This window comes from Leptonotus elevatus, chromosome 1, assembly GCF_054856555.1.
Source record: "Leptonotus elevatus isolate MCC_2025b chromosome 1, RoL_Lele_1.0, whole genome shotgun sequence".
NCBI lineage: Eukaryota > Metazoa > Chordata > Actinopteri > Syngnathiformes > Syngnathidae > Leptonotus > Leptonotus elevatus.
In genome coordinates, this window is record NC_141239.1 from 33,433,031 (window position 1) to 33,448,195 (window position 15,165).

The following is a 15,165-nucleotide window of genomic DNA, read 5'->3' on the forward strand; positions in this document are numbered from 1 at the left end:
GCTACACAAGCACGATGGAACAATTCAGAAACACTTCATGCTATGTTCACACCAAAACAGGGGGAAACGTTCCGCTGTCGTGCCAAAAGTATTTACCCCGTACAAAAATTGCATCCCCTGCCGTGGGATATTATAACTTTTACCAAAGAAAAGTGGAGATTCTTGGAAAGGGTTCCTTGTAAACCGATATTTAAACTTCAAACATCTGGAACGAAACAGAAAAACAGTAACATTTAGACGTCCGTGTGTGGTCATTGAATGCAGCGCGAGTGCTTGCTTTTCTTTTGCTCCTGCGCGATAAATGCTTTTTTCTTGTTTCAAAACAAAGATTTTTTTTTACGGGAGTATTAAGTGTCTGCCCGTGTTGTTGCATGCAGGTGACAACAGACAGGACGCTGTGTGTGACGTGGTCCATCCCCGAAGCCGATGTGGCACATATTTCAGCCTATCAGGCCGCGATGCGAAATGCAAAGAAAGTTCAAATTTAACTTTGGCGAATATGCGAATTTTTGCCGCACCGCGTCTCCAAACGCGTCCTCCGCGCCGCCCCACGCACGCGCAGGTGCCCGTGATATGCAATCGCGCCGCCTCGCGCCCCCCCCCCCCCCCCCCACCGCTTTTGACTTGTTGTGTATGTAAATCTTAATTAATAATAATTAGTTAATTATATATGACTTAATTATAATAGTAATTCTTGGGTGGCAGCCTGGCAGGTTATTTAACATGGGGTTTTGACAGTTGCCATCATATTTTCGGACCGGAATGATTTTTTTTTTACCGGAACGACCCTGCTTATAAGCCATATAGAAAAATACATACAGAAAATAACTTTTGAAAATGTATTATTATAGCCAGTGTTACATAACAGGACAGACGCTTCATAAGTGCAATTTGAAGGTGAAATATGAGTATTACTTACATAAATATAACACATTTATATCCAAGTAACTAAAGAAATACAATTTCTATGCTACTATTTACGCTATCTCATGTTAGGTGAGAGGAGTCCCTTGAAAGTCCTTTACTACAATTACAAAGATTTACTCAAAAAACATTTACAACTTTATACTATTCAACCCTACTTAATAGTAATAGTGGTAATATAGTCATGTTTAAATCTTATTGAAAGTGTTTTGAAATATTTGTTAAATTGTCAGATTCAATACATGCTTTGACAATGAAAGTTAGGTAAATAATACAACTACCTGCATCAACGTTTTTCTGTTTAAAGGTGTATTCAAGAATCTTCTCGAAAAGTAGAAGCCAAATGTCCGTTTGTCACTTTTTTAAATATGCGCATGCGAAAGACCATCCTAGCAGCTCTCCTGCTCGTCCGGGGGAAACGCCTATCAGATGTCGAGAACGTGCGGGCTCATCTTCATCATCATCTTCATCATGATGATAGCACTTCATAGCCATTTTCAAAGTATGCGGTGAGATCGGTGGAGCTACAACGATGAATAGCTGAATCCGAAGCTCAGCAGCTACACGCTACAAACACTCCCAAGTGCGCATGCACAGCTGGGAACGAGCACGCACGACGTCGTTACGGCAGATTGATTAACGGGATCGAGAACAAACCGTTAAGATGATCCACCCAGACGCCGCAGTGACAAAAGATTCTTGAATACACCTTGAACAGAAAGTTCAAAATAAGAAAAGAGGCATGTAAATTTACAATATATTTAGTAATATCAGATTCAAGAAGTAGCCTATGTACAAATTGATATTCACCACAATTTTCTAAATGTTTTCATGTTGGAATGGTATTGTGGAATTGGAAGAACAGATCACTACAAAGCATTTGTGGGGAGAAAAAATAAATCCAAATGACATTAATGTAATCCTTCTTCCACACATTGAACATACAAACAAGGAAGAAAAAAACGAAAAAAAACACTTGACACATTTATAAAATGTGTCTTACCTGCAAGGTCCAAATGTTTCAAGAGCAGAGTTCATGTCCACTGTGTTGCCATAACGTCGCCAACCAGGATCCTGGATGATGATTAGGCCTTTTTCCCCTCTCGTCTTACTACGATCTGGTTTCGCACCTTCAAATACACATACAGATATGGTACAGTACATGTGACACACAATGATCAGGTTAGTGAGATTCAAGACCCAGGACACGCTGGAGAGACTGTCTCTGCAGGTGTGCTGGGAAAACCTCGGCATCCCGCCGGAAGAGAAAACTTTGGAACGGAGTAGAAAAGTTTGGACCTCCCTGTTGAGGCTGCAGCGAGTGATTCGATCAAGACATTACAGTACTTCACTTTCACTGAAGAGATACAGTTGTGCCTTGAAATACGAGTGACCACACAAGTGTTTTTGAGATTCAAGTCGTCATTCAGCTGATATTTTTGCTTTGACTTGCGAGCAAATATTTTCGTAGCGGTGCTATCACAACCAATGTTACTTCATCTTATTGAGTCACAGTTGTAGAACCAATTTTCACAATAGTAGAACCCAGTTTTTGTTTGTGTCAGCACACTGCTCACCAGTGGCCAAGTTGCGCACAACAAAGGAGATTTTTCTTGTTTCTATAAAGTACGATTTTATACATTGTTAATTAAATGCAACAGTACTCATTTGTTTTTGTTTTTCAGGGGACGCTGGAACCGATTACCGGTAATGGAATTTCTATTCACGTCAATGAGAAATGGTGATTTTGCATAGGAGTGTTTTGAGTGATGAGCCTGCTCAGGCAATGAATCAAACTTGTGTCTCAAGGCACACTGTACTGTATATAATAAAATCTGTTTTGATTATGAAAAGTTACATTAATCATATACTCCAAATCGTGTGTGTTCAAAAGTACGAGACAGCAAAAGCAAAGTCAGTTCCTTAATTTGTCCTGCAAACTCAAAACGTTTGGGTTTGACATCAAAAGACAAACAGTAAACACGAGACAAAAGGTCAAAACAGACAAACTACAGCAGGGCTTCTCAAACGTTGTGCATCCAGGAACCGCTTAAAGAGAATAATTTTTTCCAATAGCAATTGAACACAAGTTGCGTTTCATATTTTGATGTGAAACCCAAATGGTTTTGATCGAAGGCAAAAATGAAGGATTTGGGGTTTCTGTTTGAATACTTTTGAAAGACAGTGTCCAGTATCGCAGCGGAATTGTTGTACTGACCATTTTGCAAGAGAGTTCTGAACTGCTCCACAGCACTGTCCACTTTCACCTGGAAGAACTCCCACAGTTTGATCTGAGGGTACACATCCTGCCACAGCACACTTCGGATCTCCTGACAAACACACACAAGTACGCAAACACACAAGAACACACAGAAAATAGTTTGAAATTCAAATGGTACACACTATTGTATCATTATATAAATAAATAAATAAATACAATTGTATGCTATCATTCTTTTTTTTTTTGTATGACCATCTCCCCCGATCGCTTAATTTAAACGATGGACAATTCTAGGAAGAGTCTGGGCGGTTCTGAACTTTGTCCATTTACAGATGATGAAGGCCACGAATCTCATTTGAATATTCAAATTCAATGTTGCAGAACATTTCCTGTACCCTCCTCAGATCTATTCCTCAACAGCAGTCTCAAAGATAAAGTGTAAAAAGCAGTCGTGCACTTACATTCAGATGATTTTCATTGGTGATGTCGGCAGAAAGGCCAATGTTCTCGTACCGCCCTTCTGCTATTCTGGTGGTTAGATGCCAGATGGCTCTGTCCAAGACCCAGGCTGGACGTAGATGGGGAGAGTTCACCAGGTTGTAACCACATTCGGGATGCTCTCGGATCCACTTGCTATTAGCGGCTGCATACAGGAAAAGAAAAATGAAGAAAAGTGTCTCTCGATTGTAGATTTTGCCAATCATATGCCAACCTTCTGCACAATATTGTGGACATCAGGAAGAAATTTGTAACCATCAACCATGATTTGTTTTAAAATAAAACCCTTGTGATTGTGTTGTGAGGAAAAATCATAAAAACTATGGTAGTGTCCAAATACTTCTGGACCGCATCCTATTGACCATTTGCACCGAAGTCATTTGATCACGTGACTGCCCTATGACGGACGGCGGAATGAAATGATTGTTGAATGGAAGTAGACGTGACCCGGAGCAACTTAGTGACTTAGCGTCTGTTATTTTACAAATTAAAAGTTATTATTGCCCATAGAGCCATGGAATTTACTACTTCAACCAAAGTTCGCCTGTCAGTCAAAGTTGCACATTTAGTCGGGACTCATAGAGCGGGATATTTACTTAAGTTAGAGATCGCTAGTTTGAAAACAGCCCTTGCCTTCTGTTGCATGCTGTTTTTACCAAGTTAATCAAATCGCCGACTTTGCCGGAATTCACAGCGCACGACCTATGTCATGATGTAGTCAATGCCGTCTCTTCTGATTGAAAAGCTTGTCGCTGGCTGAGTCTCTGGGACGAGATGCTACGCTCACACCGGGGGACAATATACCTCGTAATGCAAATGTAAAACTTGTATATCATGCTAAATGACTTATTTTTAAATAGTCCTTTCTATATTGAATCGCTGTGATGATGTTATGTTACTATGTTTACTAGCATGGAACAAATCGTAGTGGCAAGCTATGCAGTAATTTCATGAATATGACTCCGGCTCCAGAGTGAAAAACTCCAAGCACAAAGACGAAATCTCCCATTGTTAATAGTTTTGAAGAAGGTACATTTTAAAACTAAGCTGTGTGTTTGTGCAGTTGGAGTGGACCCTAACCATCTGGCTCGTTAATGTGATTTGAAACACGCAATTCGACACCTCTGTTACAATCTTTGTTAGAGTGTACGTTTACTAGTAAAATGTATGAACATTTATCTACTAACCTCGCAAAAAATTATTGCTGCAAATCCGTGAATACTTTGTGGACTGCTAGTCCTTTCTTTTGATTGCCGCTATCAATCGACGTCCTTTGTCTTCATTAGTAGGTATGCGATAAAAAGCAACATTTGGTTTACTCCTTTGTTTGTCTGTACAACCGACCGCAAAACAAGATATTACCATTTTATAAAATAATCGATTAGATTAAGGACTTTACGCTGTATGAGATTCAATGGTTACAATACAGGCAAGTGGCTCTTTTGCCATCCAGTGTCGCTGAGTGGGCGTTCCCATGAGGGCTGTGATGTCACGTGCAAAAGGTCAATACAACACACATCAACACATATTCAGTCACCTACCAGTATGATTGTACACCACATCAGTAATACACAGCATGTTCCATTCTTTCTTCATCTTCTCCACTAGTGCCCCCACATCTGTCCAGCTATAGTTTCGGCCATCTGGGCTGAACTCAGGGCTAAAGGTCAGCTGGTCTGCCAAGGAGTAACATGACCTGGATTCTCCTAGCGTCTGCAAAGGCGTGAAATGGATCATGTTGTACCCTAGGAAATGGAATAAACATATGCATTATTCGCGTATCATATGGTACAAGCTTGATTGCTACATTCCCGGAAAATAAACCAGCCACACATGAATGACAATGATCAATCTGCGTTCAAGGTAATGTGCACACTTGCACACAGCCGAGACAGAATCAAACGCTCAGGTAATAAGTACACTATAAAAAAAAGAATTGTTGTATTCAATTAGGATTCATTTTGGATTAATTGAATGAGTTCATTAAACTTAATAAATTCACTTTGGATTGTTTTGGATTAACTTAATTCAAGTGAATACATTAAGTTTAATGAACTCATAATTAATTAAACTTAATATATTCACTTTGCATTAGGGCTGTGTAATTAATCAAAATTCAATTACAATTTCAATTATCACACTCCACAATTATAAAATCAGCATAATCGCAAAAAAAGATTATTAATACAAATTTTTGAGTCGCTTAAATTTCTACATTTGCACCTTTTTTAAATTTTAAAATAACTATCCATCCATCCATCCATTTTCTTAACCGCTTGTCCTCACAAGGGTCGCGGGGGGCGCTTGGAGCATATCCCAGCTGGCTTCGGGCAGTAGTTAAAATAACTAATTTAATAAAATTTTGTTTCATCCCAAAATAAATTTCATAATTATAGCGTTTCAAATAATTTTATTGTTCTTAATATTTTTTAAATAGTTTTTTATGTTTAAACATTTTCTTGTTTTGTACCCAAAAATAAATGATCGTCCTACTGCACAGTGCACATGCTGCACTCCAACTTCAAATTTTTGCAAACATAAAAAATAAAATAAAAAAATAAATAAAATAAATAAATATTATTATTATTATAAATATATATTATTATAAATTCTGCTTGGGCCAAAAGGAGCTTACATAATTATAGTGTTTCTACTTTTTTTTTATTTTATATTGGTCTTAATATTTTTAAATGCTTAAACATGTCCTTGTTTTGTACCAAAAAATTAGTAATTGTTTGAATAATCATGATTTCAATTATTGCTAAAATAATCGTGATTATTTGTTTTCCATAATCGAGCAGCCGGACTTTGTATTAACTTAATTGTGTGTTACCAATTGAAGCAATTTAAAAAAAAAGTTGGTCAACAATTAAATTTGTAATCTTAAATTGGTTCAACAATTCTCTTTTTAGAGTGTATGATGACATGAGTTCCATATACAGTATAGTGCATTTGGTCAAATGTTCTGCTTAAAAATAAGTCACACACATACCTGACTCCTTTGCAACTTGCAATCTGGCTGGCCAGTCATCCAAGTGTCCCAAACACTTGGATAAATAGGTCTGAATGCAGATGCAATCTAATGGGAGGACGCGGTTCTCTGGTCCAACACGAAGAACTGGGTTGACAACAATGTAGCCTCCTCCAGATTTCTCCGTGTCTCTGTGAGGGGGGGAAAGTTATTTTTCAATTCGAATGCAACCCCATATATACTGTGTCTCCATAAATTATCATTACAATTTAATAAAAAGCCAGTAAGGGGAGCCATAAATTGATGCCAATAAAGCTTCTTATTTAATTGCTTTAGTTCAATGAGATATGAGGTGAATAAATGTGATGTAAAAAAAACAAAAAACATACACACATTATGTGAGGAAGTGGACTATTCATTGACTTGTGCTAATGATTAACAATAATTCTGTGGAACATAATATTTCGTCAGTTTGGTCTGACAGCTGCTTTTAACTTTTGGTTGCAGAATCCAAAACTGTTCTCAGTTTTTCCTCTATCATGTCAGGAGCTTTCAAAAAAAATGAAAAAAATGTGTATGTTAATAAAACACTAAGATAACAACTAAGCTTTCAAAACTAAAAAAAAAAGCACAAGTATGCCAGCTTTCTGTTTGCAGATATTGATCGTCCGTCCTCACCGCACAGTCTCAACTGTGACTGCACAAACAAGTTGCCACATAGCTGTCGATGAGTCCAATCGTAATCAGCTCTTCTTACTACAGTTTTACTACAGCTAATCTGCAAGGGAAGCTGTGGGGGGAAAAAACATGGGCCTGGTTTCACAGACAAGGCTTATATCAAGACAGGACTAGGCCTAAATCAGATTACTAAAGCTAGGTAATTTAAGTGGCTTGCATGAGTGCGTCTTAAATGTGTCTTAGTTGGTTCTAGACTATGGAGGAGTCCTGGAGCTCATGAAACCCTGAAATGGAATTCAGGACAACTTTGATGGAGGAAACTTTGGCCCGAAAGCATGGCTGAAAGAAAACGAACACATCAAAAAGCTATAGAGTATGAAAAAAAAAACCTCTACAAAAACAAGTTGTGGGAAACCATGCTGTTATTGAAAGTAAATCCCATACAGCTGCCATTGAACATAAGAGGAGTGCTTGGGCTGCCATTTGCAATTCATTTCAATGCAAATAACTGCGGGTTTCTGTTATGAGTTCACGTACACCATACAATTCTGTGACATTGCTTACTTACACTGAATGATATACACTGTAGAAGAAACCAGGTAATGAACATTTGGACAGTGGAGAAGAAAAACTGAACCCAAATTAGTTACCGCTTGTAAATACAGATTATTCCACTGTCTGTCTCTCCCATTATTTTTATTTCATTCTAAGAACAATGTGAGTTTTTAACACTGATGTTTTCCCAGAGGAAATTACTCTAACCCTTGTGAAGACTGTGAATCCGCCACATCTGGTAAGGCATCCCTGAAGAAAAGATGTTGCCTTCCAAGCAGAGAACAAAAAAGGATGTCCATGCATGAAGATAGTCTTGGAATTTCGTGAGCAGAAAATGTAATATATGAAAGATATGACCATTTTTATTTTGCACGTAGAATATGAATATGAAATTAGAAGAGAGAGATGTTCAAAGACAGATGTATGAGAAAGCTGTGTAATGATAAATAAAAAATAAAAAATCGCACTTGAGAGTATTTTGTCCACCACAAAAGCCTTGTTTTAGTTTTGTCATTCAATTTTTCAGCACGTTATTTATATATGCTGTACATCACAAACACAATTGAGGAAAAGCAAGCCATAATCAATCATTTCATGGTTAAAAAATATATATTTTATAACTGAAGAGCTGCAACTTGAAAGGAGCTCTGAGTGTAAGTCCTTGGTTTTTCTGCCACCATGATGGGAACCTCTGTAGTTAATGTTGTTGTTCATTTAGATATTCTAAGTACTCCACACTGCCAAACTATCTGTGCTCCCTTTCACTAACAGTACTAAAATGAAGTTAATTTAATCTTCAATTTAGTCCAACAGTAGCTCTAATCTGCACTCTTGCAATTTGTTTTTGCTTAAACCAGAACAGGCTAATTATATGACTATTTTAGGATACATCTTGGCAAGTGACCTAAAATTAGGCCAGCTCAAACAGCAAATTAGTCTGAGACTAGTTTTAAGCCTTTTCTGTAAAACCGGGCCTAGATGTACTAGAAAAAAAATGACTGGAATTTTGAAATCAGCAAGTCAGTTTCAGTTTTAATCAGTCAAAATTTTTTTTTTTTTTTTTTTAAAAAAGGATTCACTGATTGTCGCACCCACCTAAGTGGGGCGAAATTCATTCTCCGCATTTGACCCATCCCCCTGAGGGAGCGGTGAGGTGAGCAGCAGCAGCAGCCGCGCTTGGGCATAATTTGGTGATCTAACCCCCCAATTTCAACCCTTAATGCGGAGTGTCAAGCAGGGAGGCAAATGGGTCCCATTTTTAGAGTCTTTGGTATGACTCGGCCAGGGATTGAACCCACAACATCCCAGTCATAGGGCGGACACTTTACCACTAGGCCATTGAGCTGTTTTTGATGATTAAATCGAATTAATTTGATTTATTGCCCAGCCCTAGCGAACGGTAATGCTGCGATTTAGTCAAATCAAATGAATAAAACTGATCATTTACATTCAGACAGTTTAAAGTGGAATCTTACCCAAATCCAAAGTAGTACTGAAAAGAACCAGCCACCTTGATATCCAGAAAGCAAAACTTATCAGAGTCATCCTCACGTCCTGTTGGGTTTTTCCAGGCCAAAACACGGAAAGTGTTTCGCTGAAACCGCTGCCCTTCAAGTGGGTAGTTGGTGTGCACTGTAACTCTCCTGCCCTGAAGACTTGGACCAAGACGGAACTGGAGCTCAAAACCTGAGGAAGCATAAGCGCATGAACTCTTTGGAGTCTGAGACTCTTGTTATTTAGGATAATTGTTTTTTCGTCTTCTTCTGTATTGTAAATACAGAAGACTAACTGAAAATAAAATGAAATCTCTGCTAAATCATCTGTTAGAATTAAGCGGATGTATTTAAAAGTAATGTTTGTAATGAAAAGTCATTCATTGACACCATTGATCATCACATCCTCCTACAGAGAGTAGAGTATGGCATTGGCATTAAGCCTAAACTGGTTAATATCCTACTTGCTTACAATGAGTAAATATCAGTAACGAAGACTCCGTTTGTGTAAAATCAATCATGTCGTCCCACGGGTGTCTGTGCTTAGACTTGTACTGTGTTGACATTCTTGCCGCAGGCTGCATGATTAGAAAACACTTGGTTCACTTGAACTTCTACTATTATATAGATGACACAACTTTATTCATGTTGAAATCAAATGAAACAAATCACTGACACAAACTTCAGGCATGACTTAAAAAAAATAATAGTCAAGATTTGCACAAGTGAATTCAGATTATTATTATTATTATTTTTTTTAATTAGTGCTTTGTAACCTCTTGGCTGGGTAATTGTAATTCTGTGAGCTTGCTGCCTGAGCAAGTCAGGTCGTTAAGAAGACTCTCCGGCTGGTTCAAAATGCTGTGGCTCAAGTACTGACCCGAGCAAGATGTGGTTTCAAGAGTCTGGCAAAACTAAAATGGGTGGTTGAATGATTTATCAGTTTAGGATCAAATTTGTGATTTCAGGCAGCGTAGTCAAGTGATCGCTTTTTTTTTTTTTTTTTTTTGCAGCACACTTGAATGACTTAGGTTGGGTTATGTCAACCATTTTACACACCTCCATACCATCCGGCCACGATCACCAAAATAGCAGCCCATTGCAGGTCACACCAACCATATTAGTATTAACCTGTTCCTTGTGCATTTTCAAGTTACTTCAGCAAAACCAGGTGCAGCGTTATAGAATTTAATCAATCATAGCGTTTGATTTGAATTTTGAACAAAGTTTACCTTGATCAAGTCTGAATAGGGTCCTCTCCAAATTCTCTTTGTCATTGAGGATAAGCACTCGGATCTGCTTCAAGTCTTGAGGCAACATTTTGAGTTCTTCCTGAATCCTGGTCACCTGCAAAGGGGACATTTCATCAGAATTCTTCATGATGCGTTATTATACCTCAAACAGATTCTTAAACTAAATCCAATGCATTCACCCTGGGAGGTACATTTCCCTTTGTTGCAAAGTCACAACCCACTTTTATAGATCACTAAGAAATGAACACAAATGTACATATTTGGTTTAAAAATAGTCTTTGATAACACAAGTGTCATATAGATCTCCAAAAGCTGCACTGTATTTGTTTACAAAGTAAATTGCAGGTAGCAGCTACACTTCCTGTCACTTACCCAATATGTTCCTGGTACACTTCTGTACTGCAGCATAAAAATCCCAGTAAGAATAAATGACATTTTAAATTAATTGTCTGCAACACTCCCAAAATGAGTCGCTTTTGGGTCCCGACCGGCCAGTTGACAATCAAAATGTCAAACTCAAGATCAGCAGGCCAAATGTGGCTCGCTACGTCATTTAATGTGGCCCATGAGAACTTCAAAAGCCCCGATTGTCTCCAAATAAATAAGTCTAAAGTGTGCATTGACCATTCATAAACTACATGTGCCACAATGCATGTCAATTATGTTCTCCAAGATGGCATCACTCCACTAGATTGCAATGTATTATGTACGTACTACGTATCCACATTAATTCTACTTTCCCAACAAGTGGAATGGAAAAATACAAATAATGATCCCAAAATGTCCAGGAGGAGTAAAATTGATGCATATCACTGTTGTCGAGCCAAACCTTTCATGTCACAATTTAGAAAATGTCATTTTCCCCCCACAAAGGTATATTAATTTCTGGTCTGAGCGATATCTGACTGCAGCATACGCATTTTCAAAATCACACACACATGAATGTGAATATCTGGACCGTGGCCAATCAGAGAGTGGCAGCATCTTTCACTCTCTCTAATTGGTTTAGAGTCTAATCTTTAGGCCACAATGTGCCTAAGTGTGTAGTTGTTGAATGTGATTTTTGTAAAGGGTAAAGATCATTTTGGGGCTGCTGCATCGCATACAAAGGTCGTAGTAAAACGTTTCAAACTTGTCCGAAACTGTTTTTGCCCAAACTACACCACACATAGATACATTTTGTTTTTATTTGTAGACATAAAATTGACATTGTAAATGAGTATGAATACTTAATATCTCAGTTTTAAACATCAAGTTAATAAAGTGAGTACAGTTCTAAAATTCACCCTTGCAAATTTCAGGCACTTTAGAAATTAAATGTTGACAGAAGCAACACAAATATGCCTGTTTTTTCTACAATACTTCAGACGAATCTACCCACCTGGGCTACTGCAAATTCTACTACTCTAAACCTGGTAATGTCTTCATACAAACAAACGCTTAAAATTCTGGATTAAAAAATAAAAAATAAAAATCAAGATCCTTTCACCATTGCACAATCCTCAACAAATATAGGCTGCAAAGCTGGAAACTGCTGCCATGTCTATAAAATCCCTCACAGTTTAGCCCCACTTCCACTCTAGCTTTATACAATTTAAAACACTTGCAACTATGGTACTAGGGGTTACTCAAGAAGTTTGTGAAATTCCACTAAAAATAACTTCATTTGGTCAATCAATTCTTTCTTATGCCCTGCAGTTGGCTGGCAACCAGTTCAGGGTGTACCCCGCCTACTGCCTGAAGCCAGCTGGGATAGGCTCCAGCACACCCCGCGACCATTGCGAGGACAAGCGGTTAAGAAAATGGATGGATGGATGGATGAATTATTTCATATATGATGATAGGTAATGAGTGGAATGTGATCCCACAAAACACAAGAGAGTACATCTCATACAGCTCATTTAAATATATAAAAATGGCTAATTGACAACCAAATTTGTCAACATTAACACTGTAGTAGGTTTAATTAGTCATGTGTAATCTTGCCGTTTTTATAAATATTGTACGTATATGTATTTCATGCCTATAGCTTGTTTTCGCATCAGCTCCATATGGCCATATTCCTTCAGGCAAGAGGACGACCAAAGGAAATGAACCTTTTGGCTATAATTGGGTGCATTTACATTTTACAATTGAAATGTTGATTAATCTACATGTCTCTCTATCACAAAGAAAAAACAATGGAGGCATTCAGAGTCGCAGAAACTCATCCTCCATCTCCGCTTCAAACTTCTTATTAGTTTTAGTCACAGTACAATGTTGAGAAATTAGGGTGCACATGCGACCAAACATACCAACACGACCTACATACAGTAGAGTACATACTAGGGGTTTTCCCATTAATTACGATAAGATCATCCATGAGTGAGATCGATTGATTAATCAGACAAAAATATATAAATCCAATTTCTTTCTCTTTATTATACAAAAACAGGACATTATTTCAAAATGAATAAGAATAGGGGAGCAAGGAAAACACTCAAGAAATTAACTTACTTTGATAATAAAATCACACTACCAATGACAGTTGACCCATGCTCCTGCACCCCACAAATTGAAATCCATCGTTTCAGATGGAAATGAAGCAGGTTGTTGCCTCTGGTTTAGGCAATATGAAATGACATCTTATAAAGCAGGCAGGGTCATTGGAGCCTGATTCTGCGTCGTGCTTTTCCCCGGACAAGGTCAGGAATCTAACCGATAATGTCAACGTGTATTTATAAAACTCTTGTCACTGTTGAGCTTGCTTGACAGCCTCAGCTCATGTCAACCCTTACGGCAAGAAAATGTTGTTACAGTGCAAATATAGCTTCAAACGGCACAAACTGCACATTCCTAAGGAAATAGCAAACCGTTTATATGTCGAATACGTATGCAACAAAACAAACAACACACATGGCCTGATTATTATTTTTAAACCCTTCAACTGCTCTTAATGCATACATGTTTCTGGGGGGGGGGGGTAACACATTAGCATAACAAATGAAAGTGCACAAATGACAACACAGTCAGCCCTTTCATGCATGTGTGACGCAGTCTCGTTACGACGGAGCATCTTCGATTAAAGTACAAGGCGTTATGTTGGTCTATTTCAACATCCGAAACGTTGCCTTTTGAACCAGAAATGCCTTTGCAAATCAGGAGGGTTAATTCCCGATTCTCTAACGATCACAGGCTCCGTCGACTACGGAAGAGCAGGACCACGACACATGACATTATGATAATATTGACAAAGTGATTTTAAACGACTGACCCCGTTACGTGTTGACCGTATGGATTCTCCGTCCCGGGAAGTGGCAATCTATTCGCTATGCGGCGCCGGCGACTGTTTTACTGTGACATTTGAGACGGGACGGGAGGCGTGGCACAGAAAAGCAGGCAGTAAAGGTTACCGTAATAACCCAATGTAACGCAACAAAATTACAACTGAACAGGGCTGGTTTTATGTTGTAATAAATTAGGTTGATGATGATGAGAATAAAATCATCTTATTGTAGTTCAACCAGCTCACCATTAATGGTTCATATAATTTCCTTTTTAAAGTATGTGTGGTTCTTTTGGCACTTTAATTCCTCCAAATGTGTTTGAATTCTCTATAACTGAAGTGCATCTGGACGTTTTTTTTTTTTTTTTAAATGCATTGGAGTTAAAGACATAATCAAACGTAAATAATAGTTTTCAATCGACTGCCGTTGAAAGGTTATACAGTGTTCCCTCGTTTCCCGCTGGGGTTAGGTTCCAAAAAATACCTTCGACAAATGAAATCCGCAAAGTAGTTAGCTTTATGTTTTACATTTATTCTAAATGTTTTAAGGCTCTAAAACCCCTCACCACAAAGTTGATAACATTTTCTCAACTAGGCATTTACATTTTCTCACATTTCTCTCTCGTTTAAACATTCTCAATGTTCAAACCTTCATGAATGTTATCAAATAGGTACATTATTGTAAATAAAAATGCATGCACTAAAAAAGAAATCCGCGAAACCGCGAAAAGTGAACCGCGTTAAAGTGAGGCAACACTGTATAAGTAATCTGACTATTCAAACATCTGAAGATGCCAGGTAATGGTCAGTCTACTCCAAACTAGGCCATGTGTGTCACTTATTCCTCCAAGGGTCACATCCAGAAAAATTGACAGATGCAAAAAGGCCGCTTCTAAATTCGTTGATTTTTTAAGGTCCCATGCCACACATAAATACAGGCAATTAACGATTATTTTAATAATCAATTAATCTGCCGCTTATTTTGTTTATTAATTCATGAATCCGGTTTTAAACATATATATAAATTTCCATCATTTTATTAAAAAACAGGACATTTTTTCAAATCGACAGTGCACAAACATAAATCCATAACGATTCAGTTACTGGTTTGGTCCATAACATTTCAGAAAATAGGCAAAAATGTCTTTCTCTCTGTCACTCCCCCCTCTTCTGCTCTCTGAACTAACTGCTCAAGGGAGACAGCCTCGCATCTCGTATCTGCGCGAGGTTTCTTCTCAAGAGGGAGTTGCTCATGAGGGGCTCTGTTGGCCTTTTAATAGGTTAGAAGTTTGGTCTTAGACCTGATC

At 38.1% G+C, this 15,165-nt stretch overlaps 1 protein-coding gene across 4 annotated transcripts in view; it reads right to left on the bottom strand.

Annotated features, from left to right (window-relative positions):
- Window positions 1-13,992, bottom strand: part of LOC147181778 (glycogen debranching enzyme-like) — a 36,137-nt gene extending 22,145 nt beyond the window's left edge. For all 4 annotated transcript variants that reach the window (XM_086093757.1, XM_086093741.1, XM_086093766.1 and 1 more), the window contains exons 1-8: window positions 13,847-13,992; window positions 10,573-10,687; window positions 9,323-9,533; window positions 6,636-6,805; window positions 5,185-5,388; window positions 3,607-3,788; window positions 3,143-3,254; window positions 1,928-2,054 (exon numbers count right to left, since the gene is read on the bottom strand). In XM_086093757.1, coding sequence (XP_085949883.1) covers window positions 1,928-2,054; window positions 3,143-3,254; window positions 3,607-3,788; window positions 5,185-5,388; window positions 6,636-6,805; window positions 9,323-9,533; window positions 10,573-10,660 — 1,094 coding nt within the window. In that variant the 5' untranslated portion in view covers window positions 10,661-10,687; window positions 13,847-13,992. The remainder of the gene's footprint in view (window positions 1-1,927; window positions 2,055-3,142; window positions 3,255-3,606; window positions 3,789-5,184; window positions 5,389-6,635; window positions 6,806-9,322; window positions 9,534-10,572; window positions 10,688-13,846) is intronic.
- Between the last annotated feature and the right edge of the window lie 1,173 nt (window positions 13,993-15,165).